Source organism: Lepidochelys kempii, chromosome 7 (assembly GCF_965140285.1).
Source record: "Lepidochelys kempii isolate rLepKem1 chromosome 7, rLepKem1.hap1, whole genome shotgun sequence".
NCBI lineage: Eukaryota > Metazoa > Chordata > Testudines > Cheloniidae > Lepidochelys > Lepidochelys kempii.
In genome coordinates, this window is record NC_136386.1 from 72394856 (window position 1) to 72421099 (window position 26244).

At 39.3% G+C, this 26244-nt stretch overlaps 1 protein-coding gene across 9 annotated transcripts in view; it reads right to left on the bottom strand.

Annotated features, from left to right (window-relative positions):
- The window catches only part of SHLD2 (shieldin complex subunit 2), a 75959-nt gene that overhangs the window by 28827 nt on the left and 20888 nt on the right, over positions 1–26244 (bottom strand). For 6 of the 9 annotated variants that reach the window (XM_073353340.2, XM_073353335.2, XM_073353341.2 and 3 more), the window contains 2 exons: positions 2719–5380; positions 392–499 (listed from right to left, as the gene is read on the bottom strand). In XM_073353340.2, coding sequence (XP_073209441.1) covers positions 392–499; positions 2719–4276 — 1666 coding nt within the window. In that variant the 5' untranslated portion in view covers positions 4277–5380. Of the gene's footprint in view, positions 1–391; positions 500–2718; positions 5381–14435; positions 14565–22733; positions 22815–26244 lie in introns of all 9 variants that reach the window. The other 3 variants (XM_073353339.2, XM_073353337.2, XM_073353338.2) reach the window with 2 other exon arrangements.

Genomic DNA, 26244 nt, shown 5'->3' on the forward strand with positions numbered 1-26244 from the left:
CCTCATTAAAAAGTCAGCATTTACTAAAGAACTGTATCTGAAATATAGCAGTTATTTCTTATTCTAAGTACAGGGAACTCAGATAGTTCTGTAAATGTTTGCTTTGTATGATGAACGCTCAATTGTGTCACATAGTCCATCTGGCTAACAGTCCAGGATTGCTCTTTACAGATCACTTTCTAGTGTTCTGCGCACTTTAGATGTTTACCTTAGCAAGGAAAAGCCAAACAACAATAAAAAGATTATTTTTTAAATAGCCAATTTTCTTTTGAACTAAAATCTGGAAAATAAGTGATTTAATCTGTAAACAATTCTCTTTGAATTCAAATCTAGAGAAGTTGAGAATTAGATAAAATATAAAGATTCTCTTATTCACATATTGCAGTCTCACATTGTTTGGGATCGATAGCTGAGCAGCTCCCCAGATTAAATAACTGACTGGTAAATGTTGACTGCAGCATCATTTCTCCATACCAATGGTTCTCAAACACTGTGACATCTGCAACAAAAAAAGCAGACATCAATCCACAGCACATTAATGGTTGATATATATACAGGTCCTACTTCAGCACTGGAAATCTTTAAAGTGACTTTAGCTCTGAATCTGAATTTGGAATCCTTTATTTCACTCCTCTAATGTTTAAGTTGTTCCATCTATTTCCTTGGTCTTTTCCAACGCATTATGGCCTACCTGCTGTTCCTGTCTTGCCAGTGGCCTTCTCCACTACTCAGGTAGGCTACTTTCCTTTTATGTGCTATCTAAACAGTGATCTAGGGCTGACCTTGAAAGACGCAGCCAAGCTGTTACTTTGGCTTTAAATATATTCCTAGGACCTGAGCCTGAAAAATTGTTCTATGTATATGCAGAACCCTGTTTACTTCACTGGAACTCTGCATGGCCCATGCAGAGCCGCTGGCAGGACTGGAGCACTAACTTGTGACTGAAGAGTGTTTTTAGAAGAGACTATCTTTTTACAACAGCTTAATTTTAAAACAAATAATTTTCAGAATTCACAGAGAACCAATAAAAGCATTGCTTTATCAAGTCTCCTCAATGGTAGGCATTCTCTACTGTATGATATTTAATAGTCCAACACCAAGTATCTCATAAAGACACATTGTGCAAGGGAATTACATTTATCAAGTATGATTTCCAAACAGTAAGGCAGATAGACTAACAGTTTCTTATTGACTCATATAGCCTAACTGAGGCAGGCAGTGGTAGGTTGGCTTAAAAATAGGTCGGATGGAGTCTGAGATAAGGCAAACAAAAAGCTTCCCCCCTGCCCCTTTCCTCTATCTTTACTTTCAGTTTTTCTAGAACATGTAATACCACAGTATCTAAGCAAGAGTAAAAAAGTTAAAACTATACACAAACAGAATTTAAACAAACATTCAAAACTCTGACTGAAAAAGTCACAACATGCAAGAGGTAATGTAAACTATCAATATTAGAAACAATTCTGTTAGAATGTCGGGGGGGGCAGGGGAATCACAATTATTTCTCATCTGAACTTCTAAGAATTCAACGTATCAGTCTTCGGCACAGTATAAGAGTCTACATAAAAGTAGGGATAACCAGATAAAAATACCCCAGCATTAGTGCTTGTGGGATTTGATAATAGGAATAATCCTATATCACCTTCAAGGAATAAATGGTCAGATTATGAAACCCTATAGCAGTGAGGATTTTGTTCAGACCTTGGAAGATTCTGGATTACGTTCCCACTTTCACGTGTAGAAACAGTTTAGAACTGTTATCACACCATATGAAATGGGACAGGCTGGGTAGATACATCCTGGAATCTCTTTTAAATGTATTGTAGAGTTGATTGGATGGACAAGATGACAGTTCTAAAGTTCCACATCCTCCTCCTTTTTTTTGCTTTATTTTGGCCAAATCCAGCCATATCTTAAGCGGATGTAGCTCTCCCTGGGTTGCATCTTCTTACACCAGAGATGAATTTGATCCCAAGTGTATCAAAAGAGTTCCAGGAGATAGCAAGTAGAATAAGGAGCTGTCATCAATCTTAACTAACTTATCCTGAGCTGGATGAACCAAATAGAGCATTTTATGCCAATGCTCTGCAACCTACAGTGGCTCCCCATCCACTGAATATTCAATTCAAGTTTCTAATATTGATGTACAAAGTCCTTAATGGCATAGGCCAAAGCTGACAAGGACTGCCTCTCCTTCTGGGATTTGTCACAACAGTTATAATGGTCTGGTACAGGACTACCAATGATAAACTATAACAGAAGAAATCCAAATATGGATCTCAAAAGCAGAACTATTAAATCAAAATGCAAAACACTGAACAAATTGTTCCTTCTGGAGAGATCCCAGTGTTTTCTATGATATGTGTGCAGCAACTAGATGCCACAATGATAGCTGCTTTATAAACGCTCATTGGCTAGATAGATTACATACACAGAATATACCTGACTTGACTTACTGCAATATCTCAAGGTCAATATACTGCTCTTCTACATGGTGCATGCATGAGATCAAAGAATCAATACATATTGTACGATAATGTAAAGTTCCCACTCCCAAAAATCACAATTTGTTGCTTTTTAAGTGGCAGGATAATTGAGATAATTTTCAGTGAATAAACTAATGATTACAAGTCTCTCTATATAAATTATTCTATGTCAGAAAGCGTTTTAAAAAGGTAAATTTTTAAAGAGCAAACGCATTAAAAATGGAGTTTTTACCTGTGAGTAGTACAATATCTCCAGGAAACACTGTGAGTGACCAAAATGCAGCAGCCCGCCACAGCACAACCTTCCTCTCGATATCTGACTGGTCAATAACTACAATAGTTGCTATGGGAACTTTAGAGGAAGATTTTGGTCTTGACTTTATCTGTATTTCTTTGACATGACAAGGATGTACTACTGTGACCAAAACACTGTACTTCTGGCTCTTGCAGCTGCAGTTTTTAAGTAGCAATGGATTCTTCTGAAGTTTCAAAAACCTTGACATCTCTTGATCTACTTTTGTTTCAGGACTGGTTGGAGAACAAACCAATTTAGGTCTCTTTGATTTCTGCTGAGTTTTAAGTGTAGAGTAAGAAATACTTAGGGCATCTTCAGATGTTCGGGTTCTTTTAGAAGAGCCTTTATAATAATTATCTTCTTGGGAGCACAATATTCCTGCGCTCAATGGTTCAATACGGATCTCATTCAGCAGTTGTTCATAACTGACAAGTTCTTGAGAGTCCTCTGCATTCTCCTGAGAACTTGTTTCTCTTCTTGTAGCCTCAAGACAGATAATGTTCCCAGCACCCTCCGAACTGAAAAGTTCAAGGGAGTTTGCAGACTCTTGTTGGTGGTCACTCTCAGGCACATTAATACATGCTCCAACAACAAAATTAGTCTGGAAAGATTCATTTAATACTTTATTTTCTCTATATTTTTTTCCTCCTTCTATTCCCTTTAGTTTCATCGCTTCTCTCTGCATTTGATTCTGTTCTTTAAAGGACCTTTGTGAAAGAATAGCAACTTGACTTGACGTCATGATACTAAGAAATTCGGTGTCTGTTGATATTGCAAAGTCTGAACAATCACACAGTGTTTTTTTTGTTTTTGACTCCTTTGCTATTTTGGGAAAAAACATTTCCAGGTACTGACTAAGATGTTCATGATGGACACTATGATTGTCTGATGGAACATCTTCTTTTCCCATAGACTTTAAATGTATGCTGATCTGTTTAGTACTAGAAACCAAATCAGAAATATCACAGCACTTATCTTCCAGATGTCTGACACCTTTTACAGAGAGGTTTGGAAGGCAGTCATTTGAGGGTCTTGTATACTGTCCATCTGTTTTTGTAAATATAGGAGGAAGCTGTTGATATGCAACTTGAATCATATTTGTGCATGTGTCTCTATCTCTGGATATTTGAGAACAATAGGAAGTTACATCACCAGTCCTCTTCAATGTACTGCCATGAGTTTTCATCCCTCCACCTACAGGTACACATGATGTTAAATAATCTGCCACTCCAAACCTCCCTTGTTCAGAGTTCACAGAGAAATGATCTCTTATGTACACAGTTGAGTCTCTAGGGTCTGGTGCCTGATGTTCCACATGATCCATGCTTTTGCATTTTCCAGCAAAAAGATGGAAGGCATGTTTGTCAGATGAAAGGTGGAGTTCTTTCCATGTTTCAGTCGCGACTACTGAAAAACTCTGTTCCTCTGACACCTCCAGTGGGGTTGGAATGATGGGTGCTCCCAAAAAAATATGGATTTGGGGTCTTCCAGACATGCTTTTTTTTTTTTTTTTTTTTGAGAAAATATATTTTTGTGCAATAAATATAAAACTTCAAATTTTAACATAAAATGCCACAAAACATCATTAACTTATTTTTCTGGCAGTCATGTTAAATTTTCAAATAATTAATTCATACAGATAAACGTGTTTTATACATTAACTGGCTAAAGCTATAAATACCACCATTTTATATTTTTGAATAGTCACAGATTCATAATATAGAGAAATTGGAACAAGTTTGTCTGCCCTACAGCTGTAAATAGAACTACAGTGATAATTAGGCTACATTTTTCATTTTTATACTAGTCACTATGAAACATATGTAAATTTGCAGTGCAAACAAAGGAAAACCGAACAGTCCTGAACAAATTCCCGGGAAGCTAAACCTCCTTTATTTCTGTGAAGATTCAAATATCATCATCATCAACTACTACAACAATTTAACATGAACTGGTTATTTACATCTTCATTTTATATTGGCAGAAATAAATACCTATATCAGAAATTTCTTACTGCATGATTACCAGTCGTTTTCATGTTATGGGGGGGAAAATTCTCAAATAAATAAGAAGTAATTTAAAAGGTTGAATCTGGTTTAAAAATTACTTTCAAATTGAAAAGCTTACTACTTTAACATAAAAATGACATTGATTATAGGACTATTTTATCAAAGCAGGTAATGTTATTGCAGAATTTCTAATTACTTTTTCAATACACACTAAAAAAGCCCATACTATATCTGAGAAATTGCTTCAGCAGCAGCTCTTATTCATGTAAGTAATGACACCCTGTCTAGGAAGTTACTAGTCTCTTCTCCAAATTAACAACAGTGTGTCCATCTTAAACAAACAGTTTGTAAAAAAAAAAAAGGACTCTCAGATTTTTCATCGATGCTATGAGTCTTCAAATTGAACTGTATGTTGGAATAATACCCTAATCCGGATACTGTCCGAAGATAGCTGCCTAATATGGAATTTCAGGAAAGTGTAGACATCTGCTTATTTCTGTCTAAATGTTTTGGAAGTCATGGAACTGTGAATCCTGTTGAAGCTGCAAGCATAAAAAATCACATGAAGGAAGTTCAGAAATTTGATCCAGCTGCAGATAGAAGAGAGAAAAACATTTAAACACCACAATGAAAAAAAACGATATTTTTTATTAGTTTCATTTATTTAATAGTCAGTTTCTTAATTGCCCATTAGGGGTCGCCAAACCCTATGACAAACTTCACATTCACAAAACTCATAAAAGGAACCAGAGAAAGGCAGTATAATAGTGCTGTGACACAGAGACTTGTGCTATTTCAGAAGCTGGAAAAAATAGTATGTGATTATGTAGTTAAAGACTTCATTATAATGCATACACATAAATAGGCTGAATTAAGGAGGCAAATGCAACTTCAATTCTGGACTTTCCTAACTTTTTAGTGCTTGACTTTGCAACCTTAATAATGTTCTCTGATTGTAGTTTAATGGAACAGCACTCAAAAATAAAACAATGTAAAACTTTAGAGCCTACAAGTCCACTCAGTCTTACTTCTTGTTCAGCCAATCGCTAAGACACAAGTTTTTTTACATTTCTGAGAGATAATTCTGCCCGCTTATTTACAATGTCACCTAAAACTGAGAACAGGTGGGTTCTACTTGATAGTGATCCAAAGCAGTGCGGACCAACGTACCTTCATTTTCATCATCTGAGGCAGATGCCACCACAGAAAGTTGATTTTCTTTTTTGATGGTTTGGGTTCTGTAGTTCCACATAAGAGTGTTGCTCTCTTAAGACTTCTGTCAGCATGTTCCACACCTCGTCCCTCTCAGACATTGGAAGGCACTTCAGATTCTTAAACCTTGGATCGAGTGCTGCAGCTATCTTTAGAAATTGCATATTGGTACCTTTTGTGTTTTGTCAAATCTGTAGTGAAAGCGTTCTTAAATCGAACAACATATGCTGCATCATCTGAGACTACCATAACATGAAATATATGGCAGAATGTGGGTAAAGCCATAGAGCAGGAGGCATACAATTCTCCTCCCAGGAGTTCAGTCACAAATGTAATTAACACATTATTTTTTAATGATCATTATCAGCACGGAAGCACGTCCTCTGGAATGGTGGTTGAAGGAACATACAAATATTTAGCATATCTGGCACGTAAATTCCTGGCAACACCAGCTATAACAGTACCATGCGAATGACTGTTCTCACTTTCAGGTGACATTGTAAATAAGAAGCAGGTAGCATTGTCTCCTATAAATGTACAAACTTGTTTATCTTAGCAATTGGCTGAACAAGTAGAAGAACTGAGTGGACATGTAGGCTCTGAAGTTTTACTGTCTTGTTTTTGAGTGCAGTTATATAAAAAATTAACTCTACATTTGTAAGTTGCACTTTCATGGTAGAGATTGCATTACAGTACTTGTATGAGGTGAACTGAAAAATACTATTTCTTTTATCTTTTTTACAGTGCAAATATTTGTAATAAAAATAATAGCATAAAGTGACCACTGTACATTTTGTATTCTTCTTTTGTAATTGAAATCAATTTGAAAATGTAGAAAAAATCCAAACATGTATAATAAATTTAAATTGGTATTCTATTGTTTAACAGTGCGATTCAAATTGTGATTGTGACTAATTTTTTAATCTGTTTTGCATTAATTGCTTGAATTAACTGTGATTGACAATTGACACTATTAATACAGGTTTCAGAGTAACAGCCGTGTTAGTCTGTATTCGCAAAAAGAAAAGGAGTACTTGTGGCACCTTAGAGACTAACCAAAAAAAGCTCCTGCTCAAATAAACTGGTTAGTCTCTAAGGTGCCACAAGTACTCTTTTTCTTTTTACTATTAATACAGTGCTTGTTCACAGAGTAACAGCTTCATTCTCTTTTTGTGGTCCATGACTACTACCTCAAAGGTATTAGCCCTTTTAATTATTTTCATCTGTCTTTGTGTTGCAGGCTGCAGTTTTTCCTGCACATTTTTAATCCTCTTTAAAATACAGTAGCACTCTCTACCTCCCTTCTGCAGTATCTATCCTGTCAAAATGAAGACAAGCATCTTCTTTTATGATTTTTATTTCCAAAACCATTTTCTAGGGTGTGTTTCTGTTGACAAATGTTATTCTTTCCCCTTAGTATTGAAAGCACTAGCTTTCCAATGCCCCCAGTTCCTGACCTAAATAGCAAGAGTCCTGATGTATTAGCATCATACTGTACCAGCTAAGGCACCAGGATGCACAGATAAGCTAGAGAGAGGTATTTGGACTTCCAGGAGGCTCTTGTTAAAATTCTACCTCCAAAATGAAAGGGAGATTGAAATGATTTTCCTGCTTCTAATCGGCTCTTTCCTTTGAGCTCTGCTAAATCATCCCTTACAAAAACAACTTATCCTTGGGTCTCATAAAAATACTTCTGAAGAGCAGATGCTTTGCCTTTGAACAGGGCTAGATTTCACTGAATGGCAGACATTGTCCAGATACTCCTTAGGGTAGGATATTCCAAGCTCCCTATACATACCTGGTCTTCCCTCCCACACTTCAAATTAGACATGTTGAAAATAATATTTCCAGCCATTTCCTTTAGGATAAGTTTGTTTGCCAAATAGCAGTGCCTACTTTCTCAGTTATGAAAAGTGTTGTCACAACTAGAAAGCAAATGAAGCCTCAAGTCCCTTTACCTTATCTATGAGCTCATGCATCCCTAGGACACAGGATCTGGGGAAAAACGTTCATTAGAATCTGTAAAAACAGCTGTAGCACATCAGTGCCTGGATGCCCATAGGGGAGTTCACAGTATGCTCACTTTGAGATAGGAAATGGAGCCATTTAGGAATGTAGAACAGCTCATACTTGCTGTAAAAATTACAATAATTGTCCTCTCTCTAAGTCTTCTTTGATCAGATGCTTTCCTGTATATCAGTTGGTCTACCCAGTTTAGTTCTGTCTGCAATCTGAGATACCAGATCATGCCCTATAGGTCATGCACTGTGTGTGCAGCGCGTCTACTCCCAATATAGATTCACGTGGCACTCCACTTGTTATTTTTCTCCTTGCTGACCCCAAATGTTTTGCACTTATTATCAGCTTCAGCTCACCTCACCAGCTTCTGACCCACTCAAAATCTGGGTCTTCTCTACTGTACTTGTTTCCTTTATATATAAAAGCATGTCAGCCAGTGTGGTTTGCAGTGACAAGTACGCTTTTAAAAACCCAAAAGGATTAAGGCCCAACCCTATCTCCCCCCCCCCCCAAAAAAAAAAGCTACTAGATTTGTCAGATACTTTAGAAAACCTTGCTAATTTCTATTTGATCATGTAATTTCTTCAAATGTTATGAGATCACTTTCCTTAGGAATACCTCTATCAATTTATCTATCACTGAGGTCAGATTTTCTGTTGACAATGTCCTACCTCCTCCTTAGCCTCCTAAATATTGAGTTATGTCTTTACTCCATTCAGTGGCCCCAAGGATGTCTTAAAATTATTTAATACTGGATGAACAATCTCTTTAGGCTTCCATTTCTAGGGTCCTTTCTAGTATTTAACCCATCTGGTCCTAGAATTTTCAGTGATTTAAGACCCGCATACCTTTTTTTTTTTTTAATTTTAATTTTTTTTTTTTTTTTTTTTTTAAGATGTGATAGTGAAACTACCGTTTCCTGGAACTTTTATTTCCACTTGAGGTACCTTGGCTCTAGACAGCCGTATGTAAAAAATTAAGAAGTAATTTAATTTTTCAGCTCTTGTATAGGCTATTCCTGTGTTATTAGCCCCCAGAATTCTTTTATTTTATTAATTACTTTATTGTCATAGGTGAGATGAATACTTTATAACAACACAAGTCCTTTTCTCTGAGAGTTTTCAATCTAAATTGTACTGCTGCAAAACAAACAAAGGACAAGGCAAGAGGGTGGGATCAAATATAATCAGAAGTGATTGGTAATGGAAAGGAAGCCTAACAAAATGGGTTTCCAAGGAAAGGCTGGGAGAAGGTGCAGATGCTTGTCACATGGGAAAAGGGAGGTTGTTCCAAGCATATGGGGCAGCCTGAAAAAAAGACATAGGGCTTGCCTATGTGGAGAAGTTTTCACGGAATAACTATTACTAGCTTATTCCAGAATAACTCACTCTGAATTTACAGATTGTCTACGTGGGAAAGAGATAAAGGAAACATTAAAGGAGATAAAAAGGGATATCAGTTATCTTTTGATTATAAGCTAATCTTTGGATGCAGCATTAAGTAGGATGACTTCTAAACATAACAAATTTAATACCTGTAGACTAGGATGAAAACAACCTTTAAATCCTTATGGGATCAAAGGCACAGATAGAAGGAAGGAAAGGCGGTGCCTCAAAAATGTATGTCCCTGAAGGGCAAAATCTTTGAAAATTTTTGTATGTAGAAATATGTAAACATGTTCCTGTCATATCTGTGGAAACTAAACTGTATACCTCTGGAAAGCTTGGTGAAAAGACTGTAGTTCCAATACTGTCATCTACCTCAAGAGAAAAAGATTGAATGAAATGCGTATGAGTCAAAGTTCTCTTATTCAATTCTCTTATCTGTTTCACCCTCCCTCAGGATAAGCTTCTAGGAAAAAGGAGGCCGGTGGATTGTGATTTTGAGATAGAGTCCAGAGAACAATTGTGTGCCCACGGTGTGATTCAGTTCTTAGCCACTCTCCAAGTTTAAATCCAAGTTAAACCAGAACATCTGGGGGGGGGGGGGTAGGAAAAAGCAAGGGGAAATAGGCTACCTTGCATAATGACTTAGCCACTCCCAGTCTCTATTTAAGCCTAAATTAATAGTATCCAATTTGCAAATGAATTCCAATTCAGCAGTTTCTCGCTGGAGTCTGGATTTGAAGTTTTTTTGTTTTAAGATAGCGACCTTCATGTCTGTGATTGCGTGACCAGAGAGATTGAAGTGTTCTCCGACTGGTTTATGAATGTTATAATTCTTGACATCTGATTTGTGTCCATTTATTCTTTTACGTAGAGTGGTCAGTTTGGATGAGCTATTACCAGCAGGAGAGTGAGTTTGTGTGTGTATGGGGGTGGGGGTGTGTGTGAGAAAACCTGGATTTGTGCTGGAAATGGCCCACCTTGATTATCATGCACATTGTAGGGAGAGTGGTCACTTTGGATGAGCTATTACCAGCAGGATAGTGAGTTTGTGTGTGTGGTTTTTGGGAGGAGGGTGAGGGGGTGAGAGAAACCTGGATTTGTGCAGGAAATGGCCCAACTTGATTATCATGCACATTGTGTAAAGAGTTGTCACTTTGGATGGGCTATCACCAGCAGGAGAGTGAATTTGTGTGGGGGGGTGGAGGGTGAGAAAACCTGGATTTGTGCTGGAAATGGCCCAACCTGATGATCACTTTAGATAAGCTATTACCAGCAGGACAGTGGGGTGGGAGGAGGTATTGTTTCATATTCTCTGTGTGTATATAAAGTCTGCTGCAGTTTCCACGGTATGCATCCGATGAAGTGAGCTGTAGCTCACAAAAGCTCATGCTCAAATAAATTGGTTAGTCTCTAAGGTGCCACAAGTACTCCTTTTCTTTTTGCGAATACAGACTAACACGGCTGTTACTCTGAAACCTGTGCTTAGAGAGTAACTTGTTTACAAATCAACACTGCAAGACATATCTCATCACATATTCATATCTGAAGGTAAACTGGCATTTAAAAACGTCACCAAAATGTACAGTCATCATAGTTAAAATGAAAACCCAGCTGCTGTTTTCTGTAAATACTATGCAGGGATTCAAATGGCAGTCTAAAGCAGCTTCCAGCAGTGTTTAGCTGAGACACAGAAAAATCATTTTAATTAAAAGGGATAAATACATAATTTCAGCATTAATTTCAAATATGAAAAAGAAATATATCTTAGAAATGTGGTGTTGTTTTACAATATTTCCAGCAGTGTGCTGAATACCATGTTTCATACATACTCTATCTGCAAGATGACTGTGCTCAGACTTAATAGATTAACTGTACTGTTGAAGGGAAAACATTGGTGGAAAATTACATTCAAAGATATGCAGTTCTTTTATTTTGTAATTTTGGCTATTATTAAAAACATGGGAACTAGATTTGTTTTTAATCCCCAGGCACTACTATCTTTAGTTTCCATGAAAAACTGCATCAACATATGAGAATAAAACTGCAAAAGGTAAAACTAAAGAAGCCCAAAGTTAGCTCCTTTCTGTTAATGTATGAGAACATGAACAGTATTTATGGCCGTTTATCCCAGTATATATTGGTATTTTAGATTAGATGTAAAACTGAGGTCCTGGCAGACATGAGGTCCCAGCAGACCTGTCTTTAAAGGTTCCATAGCATGGATTTTACCACATTCTAACATAGGTAATTACACTCTACCTATCTAAATTTCCTTTGAAGATTCAACTGGATGAAACATTCTCTCTTCATTTTGCACAGTGTTGTCATAGAACTTAAGGGGAAAAAAGAAGACATGGTTCTTGCCCCCCAAAAACTTACAATTTAAGTTTAGACATAACAAAACAAATGATACAAACAAACAGTGGGAAGGGAGGACGAGGCTTATAACACTATGATTATGTACTTTTTTGGTTCGTTGTGGGTTAAATAGCTCTATGTTTTGTTTTAAGTAATTGTGCTTGCTGTTCATACGTGTGTGTGTATAGGGTTTGTGATACATGAGATAAAAGCAGTAAAGTATACACATGGTAAAGGAAGTAGGGTATACCAGAGCACAAGAAGATGGAGGGAAGGAAAGACAGGTTAATAATGAAAGTTACTTCATTTCCTCCCAGAGGATTTCAGAACTGGGAAAAGTGATAGTCATCTATATGTATGCCTGCGAAAAGTGATAGTCATCTATGCGTGTCTGTACGTGTACACACACATACAGACAGAGACCGATCTCTGCTTTGGGATCCACCTTGGTAAGAGGCACTATATAAATACATGACTACAATATTTTCAAAGCCATTTTAACATGTTCTCTTCTTTAGACAACAGTTTTTGCATTAATGCCTCAGCTATTTCATGATCTAGCAATATACACATGCCTTATATAAACAAAAAGACTTGTTTACTGAAATACCAAAATGCTGTCAAGCAGAGAAAGACCTGCCAGCTGCAGATGGGGAAATAAACTTGGAATGTTGGCAAGGTGTAATACCGTACATGTACCGTACAATCCTGGGGGCACCTTGTGACATTACATTAAATGCTTTCCCTGAAGTGGATTAAATGAGACTGCAATCTGATGATTTTTTGTCAACTTTTAATATAGAAACAAAACGTTACTTGCATGAAGATGTCATTTACTCTAGCAAGTCATCTATTTTGAAACAAATTTTTTGGTACATGAAAACGTATTCGGAATAAATTTTGCTCTATGCAGAATGTACGCAACTTAAACATATAGCATTGCTTTAAAGATGTCTGGTTCTTATTAAATGACAAAGCAGTTTTCAAAACATCAGAAATCTACGCTATGAGCTGGCAAGCTCTCAGTTAGGGAATGTTTTAGCAACTTCTCATTAAAACTGTCATGTTTCTTCTCCATTTCTTTTTCTCTCATCTTTGCTGATAAAGCAAAATATCTGCATGTAAATTCAGGTATTCTCCTATTTGAAAGCATAACTTTTTTAGCCTCAATTTACACTAACATCTACCTCTATACGATGAACCTTGTATCCTCACACTTTTTCTGCAGTAAATAAATTACATCACAAACACACAATTAAGAAGGAGAGGTTACAGAAATTATTGAGTAAGGTAAAGAAATTAATTCCACTTCATTTCAAGCTTTTTGCACTGTGATTTTTCTTATGTTCTTTTGAACTTTGGAAGATTAAGAAGAAGCATTATCAGCCTTTGGTCTACTCCCTGATTCATTTAGCGATGCCACAATAAAGCAATATGCTTTGGCAATACCCAAGTGATTTACTACATCAAATGCACTGAACTTTGACGACATTAAATAGCTCTACATAATCAGTATTCACATGGAAAAATAGGTAATATTTTAATGAGGTTCTGGAAAAATCTCTCTATAAATCTGAATGCGTTGATGGCACTTTAAAACAACTCTCTTTGGTAGGTAGTTCTATCACTTATTTACTTCAATAAGTTTCACTACCGGAGTGCTTTCTCTGTCTTTACATGTTTTGCACTCAAAGAAACAAGTCTGAAAAAAAGAAACAAATCAGAATTTCTTATTAAGATTGCAGACCTTTAAAATGATCAAAAAGCCACCTGAGTACCTGCTGACATATGTACCATTGTCATAGAACTAATGCCTATTTACAACACATTTGGTCATGCACACATAGGTTAAAGAGTTAATCACACTAAAGATAATAGGACTTGAAACTCAGAGATACTAGCTGAAACCTGAATGCTCACATCCATTACTCCTGTTAATGATTACACCATTTCTCAATTTGCAGAAGGGTGCTGTACTCAGACCAATGGAAACATAGCTTCTTATCTCTGAAGTGGTCAGAGTCTGATTGACGGGTCAATGATCTATTAAAACACAACTAGCTGCTTCAGCAAGTTTTGCATTTGCAATGCACTGCAACTAATCATTAAAACTGCTATCATATAAAATCTGGTAGAGCACATTAATACGTTTTTCTCCAGCTTACACAATAAGACAAATTCTGATTTTAACACAACTCTTTTGAAGCCACCATGCCAATATCATTTATTAGCATTTGTAAAAATTTGTGACCTGCCTAATATTCAAAGCAGTTTTAAATGTCTATAGTTTTAAACAGATAGATGCTTAACACCATTAAATGAATTTACAAGTCCATTTCCATTACCTAATTATGTGTCTCTGCATCCTCTAAAGCTAGTACATTAATCGTTACACATAAGATTGGAACCTTTAAAGGGGTCTGACTCAAGCTGAAATGTAATGCGAGTAAGGTGCCTAACTCCCTTTAAATTTCTGGAAAAAAAATTAAAAATATCACAGCTCCAGTATTGATTCAGAAGGATTATTTCCCTATTTAGAAAAAAAATTACTACAGTTCCACCTCAGATGATAGTTTCAATATATATCTATAACACAGAATGATATCCCTAGCCTCTGTTTGCCAGAAGCTGGGAATGGGTGACAGGGGATGGATCACTTCATGATTACCTGTTCTGTTCATTCCCTCTGGGGCACCCGACATTTGCCACTGCTGGAAGACAGGATACTGGGCTAGATGGATCTTTGGTCTTACCCAGTATGGCGGCTCATACATTCAATTGGTAAATTAAAAAAAATCTGGTAGAAAGTACCAAAAAAGATCAATAGGAATAGATTCATGGAGTGCATAAAGCTTAATTATTCTCATTCAATACATTCTGTGAAAATGCCAATATGTTATTGCACTTAAACCTTTGATTTGGTGTTCTGTGATGGTAATAGGTAAGGGCCAGATTGTGAACCCCTTTACTCAGGATGATAGTTACTAACTTGAGTAGTTCCATTATATTTAAAAGGAGCTATGCAGATTGAGCCCAGCTGTGAATCTGGCCCTGTATGTTTAGTGTCTTATAAATAAATTAGGATTTCCCCTGCAGTTGTAAAGAGTGGCAGTGCTTTTATTTTTTGTTCATTTCACTGTTACTTCCAGGCTTTTCCCATCTTCAGTTTACACAAAGATAAGACCGAACTAAAGTTCCACTGGCCGTGCAGTGCAAAGGAACTAAAAAAAAGTCTTCTTGCTAATAATCTCGTTTATCTCACATTCAAATTCAGTTCAAAGTAGGGTTTAGAGTCCGTGGTGAAAAATAATCTGTCCTAGGTGGTGAAAGGTTGGTCAGGTAAGGTGTCAGCTACAAGGAATATCACAGTGGGAATGAAGGGGTCAGAGATCGCTACGGATCAGGGCTAGGATTGCACTGGTACACAGCTGCATGACATAGTGGCATCTTTTTCATGTTCTCCAGAATAGCAGCATATATTTATTTATTTTTTAAAGTAAGTCTCTAGCTGCTGTGACCTCTGAGATAGCCTCAAAACATGGTGAAACAAGTCTAACCAACGTACTGACTTTTCCCTGCATTGCCAGCATGGGAAATGCTGAAAGATGTAATCTGCACAGACTGTCACATCTGCCCCATTCATCTCAATAAGCATTCAGATGCTCAGTGATAATCCTTTAAATATCAACATTGGTAACCATGTCACTGCTCATTAATTCAAATAAGAAAGGAGAGGAAGGATCAGGTTATGAAGATCTACAATGACCGCTCATGTTGGCGCCACAAGTGAGGAAAGCTAGGGAGTTTATCACCACTTTTTGTTTCCCCCAAATCAGGAAAAAGCCAAGCCCAGGAGCCTAGCAAAGCCCAATGAGGACACTGAGCCCTCCCATGGAGAGACATGCACAAGAATGCCAAAGGAACATACACGTATCAGGAAAGGAAAGCCAGATAAGATGACACAGGTGATCATATTGAACATCTGCACAATATACTAAGTAATTTCTTATATGGGCAGAGCTTGGAAGAGTATCCAGTCCCACCATTAAGTGGGGGTCCAGAAAAATAAGATGATTTTGGATGATCTGTTGGAGTAGCAGTCACAGTGCAAGATGGTAAGAAATCAAAAAATCTGTGCACACACAAGAGAACTGCATGAGTTCTTTTTGTCATCCTCGTCCTCCTTTTTTCCTTATCCCAATTTCATGGCTTGTAACCGACACACAATGCCTCTCATCTAAACCTTAAATATAAGTCTTTGCATAGAGATTATGATTTTAACTACTTAGCAAAATCAGCTAGTAGAGTTATTTCAGAGTAGCTATTCTGGAATACAAGTGACTTTACTTCAGTTATTCTGCTAACAAAAGTGTAGTATTTATTCTGGAACAGTGTCCACATGGGCAACATTCTATGAGGACAGCTATTGTGGAATCATTCCACAGTAGCTATGCTAATCAATCTCCCCACTTAGCCAATCCCTATGTCTATTATTTTCCTGTGAGGCTCTTCTTATAGCAAGGATGAAATTGGCTCCATGTAAATAGTATTTACACTTTTCATTGAAATTCAAATCTACATTAATGATGAATGGGAAAGCCATTTATTTTTAACAATATTAAAATCCCGCTCCCCCTCAAAATTATCTACTTAGTCTTAATCTATATTGCCACTATGTCATTTCATCTTTTAAAATGAATAATGTGTCTATTATATTTAACTCTAACTGAAAATACCCAAACGTAAGCTGTCTATTTTCAGGGAATAACTAGACAAAATCAATTAGCCCATTATAAGCAAAAACAAAATACAGAGCAGAAATTGAGAAACTCCTGGTCCTGATCCTGCAAACACTTACATGCTTAACTTCAAGCACTTGAGTAGTCACATTGGACTACTTCCCATTCAGTAAGCTATTGTAATGGTAAAATCACTGTATGAAGGGGTTATGAAGAAGAAATAAGTATCTCACAGTGAGGTCAGCTTTAAACTCTAGGCTCTGTTTTCTGAACTGACTGTTCTTTCAGAACAGGAATGGGCGAACTATGGCCCATGGGCTACATCCAGCCCTTGAGCTCCTGCCAGGGAACAGGGTCAGGAGCTTGCCCTGCTCCGCGTGTGCCGTGGCTCCATGCAGCTCCCGGAAGAAGCAGTAAGTCCCCACTCCGGCTCCTCTGTGTAGGGACAGACAGTGAGCTCTGCATGCTGTCCCTGCCCCAAGTGCCACCCCCGCAGCTCCCATTGGCCAGGAACCAGGGCCGATGGAAGCTGCAGCAGCGGCGCCTGGGTCCAGGGCAGCGTGCAGAGCCGCCTGGTCACGCCTCCACGTAGGAGCTGGAGGGCGGACATGCTGCTGCTTCCAGGAGCTGAGGGGACGGCGCCTGTGGATGAGGCAGTGCACAGAGCAGCCTGGCCATGCCTCTGCATAGGAGCTGGAAGAGGGGGGCTATGCCGTTGCCTCTGGGAGCTGCTTGGGGTAAGCGCCACCCAGAGCCTGCACCCTTGACCTCCTCCTGTGCCCCAACCCCTGTTCCCCTCCTGCCCTCGGAAGCCTTTGGTTCCAGCCAGGAGCACCCTCCTGCACCCCAAATTCCTCATCCTCAGCCCCACCCCAGAGCCCGAACCCACCTGTACCTGAACCCCCAGCCTGGAGCCCCCTCCCGCACCCTGAACCCCTCATTTGTGGCCTCACCCTGGAACCCGCATGCCCAGCCCTGCGTCAGGGCAGGGGTGCAGGAGGGTGCGGGGTGCAGCAGGGGGCTTGAGGCCGAGGAGTGGTGTGGCAGGAGGCTCAGGGCAGGGGGTTGGGGTGCAGCAGAGGGTTGGGATGCGGGGTTCAAGAAGGGTTCGGGGTGTGGGTTCCAGCCCGGCACTGCTTACTTGGGTAAGGTAGCGGCTCCAGGGTGGCAGCAGTGTGCAGCGGCGCAAATCAGGCTGCCTGCCTTGGCCCCACAACGCTTCTGGAAACGGCTGGCACCATGTCCCTGTGGCCCCTGGGGCGGTGGCTCCGGCGAGGGCTCCACACACTGCCCTCGCCTGAGGGTATCTCCCCCAAAGTTCCCATTGGTCGCATTTCCCCGCTCCTGGCCAATGGGAGCTGCGGGGGGCAGTGCCTGTAGGTGAGAGCAGCGCACAGAGCCCTCTGCCCCTGCCCCGCCCCCAGGGGCTGCAGGGATGTGGTACCAACTGCTTCCAGCAGTGGTGCAGGGCTCACAGCGCCACGGGGGTGGCAATCCCATGGGCCGGATCCAAAGCCCTGATGGGCCGAATTCAGCCCGTGGGCCATAGTTTGCCGACCCCTGTACTAAGTAGATAATTTTGAGGGGGAGCAGGATTTTAATATTGTTAAAAATAAATGGCTTTCCCATTCATCATTAATGTAGATTTGAATTTCAATGAAAAGTGTAAATACTATTTACATGGAGCCAATTTCATCCTTGCTATAAGAAGAGCCTCACAGGAAAATAATAGACATAGGGATTGACTAAGTGGGGAGATTGATTAGCATAGCTACTGTGGAATGATTCCACAATAGTTGTCCTCATAGAATGTTGCCCATGTGGACACTGTTCCAGAATAAATACTACACTTTTGTTACCAGAATAACTGAAGTAAAGTCACTTGTATTCCAGAATAGCTACTCTGAAATATAGAAATAAGGCTGCGAGTTTTGAATATTAAAACATTCAGACAACTGAGATGTCGTCCTTTTGTCTTTAAAAATTAGAATAAAAGGAGCAGTTACTTTGCCTTTGCTGATTCTTGAAGCATCACTTGCAGGATTTTTCCTTTTGAAAAGGAACAAACATTGATTTTTGTTTTGCAATACATACAGCACACACAATTAGAGACATGAGGATACAGCGACCATTACAACCAACAGAAGTTAAAAGTCCTTTAGAACAGTGACCTTTCAGAGAATGAGAGATAAAAGGTAAAAAGTCAGGTAAAACTGAAACACACAAAAAGGATGAAATATTCAAGTCTTTGACTGCTTTGGTATCAGGTCTTCAAGAAAAAAGTATCAAGGTACTCTTCTCACACACAGCAAGTGCACATTATGATGAGAGACACAATTTTCCAAAACCTCAGTTTTGAAGAAGGGAGTTTTGGTGTCCTTCAGAATAGGAGATACATGATCTTTTAGCTTTCAGTTGTATGGATAGATATTAGTTCGGCAAACTAGTTAAGCTTTAACAGAAAACAGGTGACTGAGGGCATGGCTACGCTGGAAACTTCAAAGTGCTCCCGCAGCAGTGCTTTGAAGAGCAGGTGTGGTTGCGCTCCTGGTAATCCACCTCCATGAGGGGATTAGCTCCGAGCGCTGGGAGCCATGCTCGAAGCCTGTTTACACTCGTGCTTTAAAGCACTCTGACTTGCTGCGCTCAGGGGGGGTATTTTTCACACCCCTGAGCCAGCAAGTTAGAGCGCTATAAAATGTAAGTGTAGTCAAGCCCTAAGTAACTATCAAACATACATGACTGCACCAAAGGTGCTTTTTTACATTTTAGATGTAGTTTGCCCCACTCCTTTTCCTTTTTCTTCTACCTTTAAACTAAACTGTGTGCTCTAAGGCAGGGGTTCTCAACATGCTATAAAAACCTCTATGGCCCATGTGTGCCACAACTGTTTTTTCTGTATACAAAAGCCAGGGCCAGCATTAGGGGTTAGCCAACAGGGCAATTGGCTGGGACCCCACACCACAGGGGGCCCCCCACGAAGCTACATTGCTTAGGCTTCAACTTCAACCCTGGATGAGGGGGCTCAAGGCTCCAGGCTTCAGACCCATGCAGTGGGGCTTTGGCTTTCTGCTCTGGGCCCCAGCAAGTCTAACACTGGTCCTGCTTGGCAGACCCCCTGAAGCCTGCTCGTGGCCCCCCAGGAGGCCCCAGACCAGTGGTTCAGAAACACTGCTCTAAGGCAGAGACACAAATCGTATTGAAATAAATGCACTTAATTTTGTTCTCACAATGGGTTGATTATATTTCTCTCTGTTAATGAAACAAGCTGCTTGTCAACTTCATGAATTGCAGACTGCTAACATCTTGCCCTGGTCCACACTTAAAAGTTTTGCTGGCACCTGGGAAAGTTGGGTGTTTGACAAAAATCACACCCCTATCTTACATGGTTATCCCAGCAAAAGCTCTAGTGTAGTGGAAGCGATACTGTCAAAAGTGTCGATTTGCTAGCATAGCTTATTTTGTTTGGGGGAACTGGTATAAATTACACCAACAAAATATATCTTTTGCTGGTATAAGCTGTCTCCCCATTAGGAGAGTTTGCTGGTATAGCTATATTGCCAAACCCTTTCTAGTGCAGACAAACCCTTTAACTGATCTCTTCCTCCTTGAGCAGTTTCTGAAAGGCCTCAGAATGGGAAGGGATGGTGTCCCTCGCCTCGGTTTTACCAGAAGCTGGAAAATGGGTGACAAGGGATGAGTCACTTGAGGATTATCTGTTCTGTTCATTCCCTCTAAAGTACCTGGCATTGGTCACTTTCGGAAGACAGGATACTGGGCTAGATGGACCTTTGGTCTGACCAAGTATGGCCGTTCTTATGACCACAAAAGCCATGATAGATCATCATCTTCATAGGGCACAGAGGTAAGTCCCTCTCTAGCTGCCCACTCAAAAGGGAATACGCTTGGTCACTTGAGGATTACAGAACTCAGTGGCCCCACCTCCAGATATCTATTCTTCGACCCTGGACAGCCTATAAAAACCCTATACAAAAAAACCTGATCTGTTATCTTACATTTGCCTCTAAGAAACGGTTTTCTCCAATGTTCTGTACAGTGCCAAGCACGATGTCAAGAAATAATCCTGATGTTTGGAAATCCCTGATGCCTAGAGGCTATCAGTAGAACAAAAGCAACTTTTATTGGTTTAACTTGCTACAGTACTATGTGGATAATATACATACATATCAATTTTCTTTGCTCACAATAAACCATAGTGTATAAAAAAGTCTCAAGTGCTTCAGTGACAAAATGGAAACCCATCTTTATATAAAACTGTTTCCAGTAAAGTAATGAAATCTATTAACAACCTAGTACAGTGGTTCTCTTTCCAGACTCCTGTACCTCTTTCAGGAGCCTGATTTGGCTTGTGTACCCCCAAGTTTCATCTCACTTTAAAATTACTTGCTTACAAAATCAGACACAAAAATACAAGTGTCCGAGCCCACTATTACTGAAAAATTGCCTACTTTCTCATTTTACCATACAGTTATAAACAGGGTAGATAAAAATTGGTTTTTTTGATAAAATGCTTTTTGAGGAACAAACCTATTGAAAGATAGTTTTAATTAAGGGTTTCAGAGTAACAGCCGTGTTAGTCTGTATTCGCAAAAAGAAAAGGAGTACTTGTGGCACCTTAGAGACTAACCAATTTATTTGAGCATGAGCTTTCGTGAGCTACAGTTTTAATTAAGATACATTATAGCTCAAAGATATCTCATCATGGAATAGGGATTATAAATTCTACTTCTATAGAATGAAACAATATATTCAAGTAATGTTTAAGAAAAGTTTTTAAATGAGTTACAATAGTTCATGGATTAGGGATCCAATCTTATGGAGTTCCAGGGGCTTCTGTATAGATTATTTAGGTTAATCTTTCTATCTACCCAATGGGACTCAGTGCTCAGTCTAGAAGATACTATCAGAGATGCTTAGTTTTGCACTTCTCAAACTGTGGATTTGTGTCTCCAGAGATAACAAGCATGTTAAGAGCAAAAATGTTTTTAAATAAACAAACAACATATAGAGGGGACAAATAACAGACCTCAACCCTATTGTCCCTCTGCAAATTTGTGTACATAGAGTCAATTCCTTCCCTGTCTCTAAAAGTGCAAAGTTTCAGAAAGTTCAATGAATAGAAGATTGTTGGGGGCGGAACAGATCTGGATAAGGAGAAGAAGTCTGGAGACAAATGTGACAAAGGAGGGACAGGCAGTAGAAACAAAAGTTGAACTGTTTGAGCAGCATATTCCAGAAGTCTTGAGGTCCTTCCGAGCGTAGCCTTCATTGATTTGAGATCTACCATACCATTCTCTCACTAGAAGGAAAAATCTATAATGGCAGCAAGTTGTAAAAGAATATTTTTAGGAATATTTTAATAAAGTTCCTGTACTGTGGGTAAGACAGGCACGCGTGCAAAATGCAAACAGTGCAACAATGAAATGCAAGGCCTGGTTGCCTAAATGAAACAACATCATGAGATGTTGAAGACGATGAAAGGAATATGTCTGAAAATGCAGAATCTTCAGGCTGGTAAACTTTTTTTTATTTCATACTTCGTTCTTAAGGACTGCCTGTCTTCCTTCTGGACTATTCTTCTGGAATTCTCATGTTAGAGTAACAGCTATATTTTTTGCTCAATGGTACTATCATTTCAGATGCAGTTGTGATAAAAAATAAATAGCTGAAATAGGCAGATCTTCCTTTTCAATTTCACCTTTAAAGTAGTACTGAGTGTCAGTGAATGCAATGAGTAATACTAAATGAGCAGTATGGTAATAATAATTGAATAACTGCATTGACCTATTCTGTTTAGGAGAATCCATCCACAACATACAGGATTCTGAAGACTATCCACCTTCAAGATCACCATCATTTTCTATAGTTTCAGAGTTATCTGCTAATGATAGTGTTTCAGCCACATCATGTATGTCACATAGCCACAGTATATCACATGTAGCAAAAAGAAAAAAAATCCTCATCACCCAGAAACAACCATAGATAAATTTGTGATAAGAACCAGCAGATTACAAAAAGAGGTAATTGATGAAAAATTTGCCCGATTTGTTTATGCAACAAACTCTCCTTTCTGTACGACTGAGAACCCACACTTCATTAATATGGTTCAGCCATTAAGACCAGATGTCATAGGCAAATTGCTGGATAAAGTGTATGAAAGAGAAATTGAGCAGTGTACAAAAGGTCTAGAGGGTAAAATTGCTAACCTGAGTCTTGATGGGTGGAGCAATGTCCCCAGCGATCCTGCTGTATGTGCTCGTGTGACAACAGAAGGAGGGAAGGTCTTCCTTACAGAAACAATTGATACATGAGGAAATGCACACATAGCAGAATACTTACAAAAAGTAGCAGTAAAAGCTATACCGAACTGTGGAAAACAAAATTTAAATGTCTAGTATGCAGCTTGGTCACAGACAATGCTACAAATGTATCCAAGATAAGAAATTATTTAGGAGAGAGTCCCAAGCTAATAATATACAGCTGCAGTGCTCATTTGATGCACCTCCTAGCCAAAGACTTCAGTGTTCCAGAAATAAAGGCTAATGTTGTTGAAATTGCAAAATACTTCCATAACAACCATTTTGCAGCAGGTGCTTTGAAAAAAGTGGGAGGAACCAAGGTAACTCTCCCACAACACGTGTGATGGAACTCTAGTGGACTGTTTTGGGCACTATATCAAGAACTGGCCTAATCTGATCACAGTTTGTGAACAAAATCGTGAAAAAATAGAGGGCCCTGTCACAGCCAAAGTTCTTAACATTGGGCGTAAGAGAAACGTTGAACACATGCTGAGTACCCTGAAGCCTATTTCTGTAGCCTCGAACAAAATGCAGGGAAATAGCTGTTTTACTGCTGACGCTGTTGAAATTTGCAAGGAACTGAGGGAGATCTTAAAAAGAGACATATGCAATGACAGAGTTAAATTACAAGCTTTTAAAAAACAAATGGGACAAGCACTATCTCCAGCTCATTTTCTTGCAAATAGTCTCAATACTCAGTACCAAGGTCAAACCTTAACTGCTGAAGAAAAGGAGTTGGTTATGACATGGACATCCAGCAATAATCCCTCCACAATGGCAACTACAATAAACTTCAGAGCTAAAGGTGAACCATTCAAGAAATATACGTTTGCTGATAATGTTTTAAAGAAAGTCACACCAGTGAACTGGTGGAAGTCACTTAAGCCCTTGGATTCAGAGTCTGTTGAAGTGATAATCTCACTTTTAACGGCAGTAGCTTCTTCTGCCCTTGTAGAAAGAATATTTTCTTCCTTTGGACTAATTCATTCCAAACTGAGAAATCGTTTGGGACCTGAAAAAGCAGGATATCTTGTTTTTCTTTCCCAGATTATGAACAAACAGGAAAATGAAGGTGAAGACAATTGAGTTAGCTGCAGAAGCCAATATTTTAAGTTTCTCATGTTGAGCTGGCTGACAGTCTATTTTTTAAAAAATATTTAATTTAACTATTTTTAGTTAAACAAAGAAAAACAAACCTGATTTTAAAAAAATTGGATGTTTAACTAAATTCAAATGCTTGTTTTGTTAAAATATTATATGTTTGCTGTTGAAGAAAAAAATCCAGAATACATATCGTTGTTTTAGTTAAATAAAACAATTTAAATGTCTGTCGGGTGATGTTCTCCTCCTAATACAGCAGGGCAAGAAAAATCCTCCAAATATTAATGATTAACCTGCTGAACTGAAGATAATTTACCTCCCAATGACTTCATAAATATCTGCTTCATTTACCTTTGGTAAATGAAATAACCAAACAGTCATTCATTTTCTGATATATGTGCAATTTTGGAATAACTCCAGTACTTACAGAAACGCATGTAAATAAATGCTCAGATTCCTTTGGGGACAGTGGAAGGAAGGAGGGGCGGGGGGACAACAACAAGATATGAGCATCTAAATAGAGCTACAATAAATCTTTCAGGGTAAATTCTGTTCTCAGTTACATCCATGCAAATTTATGGAAATCAGTGGATTTTCACAGATCTAAACGAGGCCTTTAATCAAGCATTACACGTATCATACTGTTTTCCCAGAGCCTGGTGTACTCTGAATTACAAAATGGAAGGAAGTCTTTTATTTTACTTTTTTACAAAGTAAAAATATATTTTTAAAATGAATTTGTGGTGTACTGTATTACTGTTTTAAAATTATAGATTTTTTTCATACAGAAAACAGCTACAGCCTGGTTAGTAGAAGCACCAATTTTCCCAGGACTGCTATGTTGTTGTCCCACCCTGGCTGGACCATTTCTGGGATGAGAGGTCTAATTCAATCCTTGGACTCAATGGTCTGTTTGATGCTTGGCCTCTCTGGTGAAACTGCCAATCAATGCCAGTTGTGCTGGTGATTTTCAAAGGCATATCTTGTTCTCTAGGATCTGGACCTCAACCTCCAAAGACATTCCATACAGATCACTAAAAGCTGTAGTCTACTTTATGTTACCAGAAAGTTTTGGAAGGCTTAACTCAGAATTCAATAGCCAACATTTCTAAAAGTAAAAAACAAGTGGATTTAAAAAAAAAAAAAAAAGTTTTGGAAACAAAAATTGTGCAAGAAATGGGGATTTGACAGCAGCCTTCAACTACCTGAAGGGGGAGTTCCAAGGAGGATGGAGCTAGGCTGTTCTCAGTGGTAGCAGATGACAGGACAAGGAGCAATGGTCTCAAGTTTCAATGGGGGAGGTCTAAGTTGTATATTAGGAAAAACTATTTCTCTGGAAGGGTGGTGAAGCACTGGAATGGGTTACTTAGGGAGGTGGTGGAATCTCCATCCTTAGAGGTTTTTAAGGCCTGGCTTGACAAAGCGCTGGCTGGGATGATTTAGTTGGGGTTGGTCCTTCTCTGAGGAGAGGGTTGGATTAGATGACCTCCTGAGGTCTCTTCTAACCCTAATCTTCTATGATTCATTGTGTTCTGCAAAGACGGAGAGTTGACACAGTCCGTTTTCCTGCTTCACGAGCATGTCCAACAAACATTGCAGCGGCAGCTCTCTGAGTCCCTGGACCAGGGGGAAAATAGGGTTGCCAGGTGTCCAGTTTTCGATTGGAACACCCGGTCGAAAAGGGACCCTGGTGGCTCCAGTCAGCACTGCCGACTGGGTTATTAAAAGTTTAGTTGCCGGCGGAGCAGGGCTAGCAGGCTCTCCACAATTCCCGGAAGTGGCCCTCATGTCTGGCTCCTAGGCAGAGTGATGGCCACGGGGGCTCCGACCTAGCTCAGAGCCCCTTCCCACACTCCAAACCCCATGACCGCAGCCCAGAGCCCCCTCGTGCACCACAAGCCCCTCATCCCCAGCCCCACCCCAGTGAAAATGAGAAAGTGCGTGAGGTGGGGGAGGGGGAAATGGAGTGAGCAGGGAGTGGGGTCTCAGAGAAGGGGCAAAGCAAGGATGTTCAGTTTTCTGCTATTAGAAAGTTGGCAACCCTAGGAAAGGAAGAGAGTCCTCTTCTCGCGCTGCGTAATATCTCTGGGTTCGTGCATGGCTGTGCTGATACAGCTTAATTCAAAGCCCACTGAAACAGTGGAAAGACTCCCATTGACTCAGATGGGCATAGGATCAGGCCTGTGTACTCCATAGAAAGCCCTCTCAAGTTCTACTCATCTGAAAACAATACTGGACTTGTAGGAAGTAAATATACTTGTTTTGTGATGCCTTTTGTTTTGCAAATGCATAAACTTGCGAGGCCTATTAGTAACAC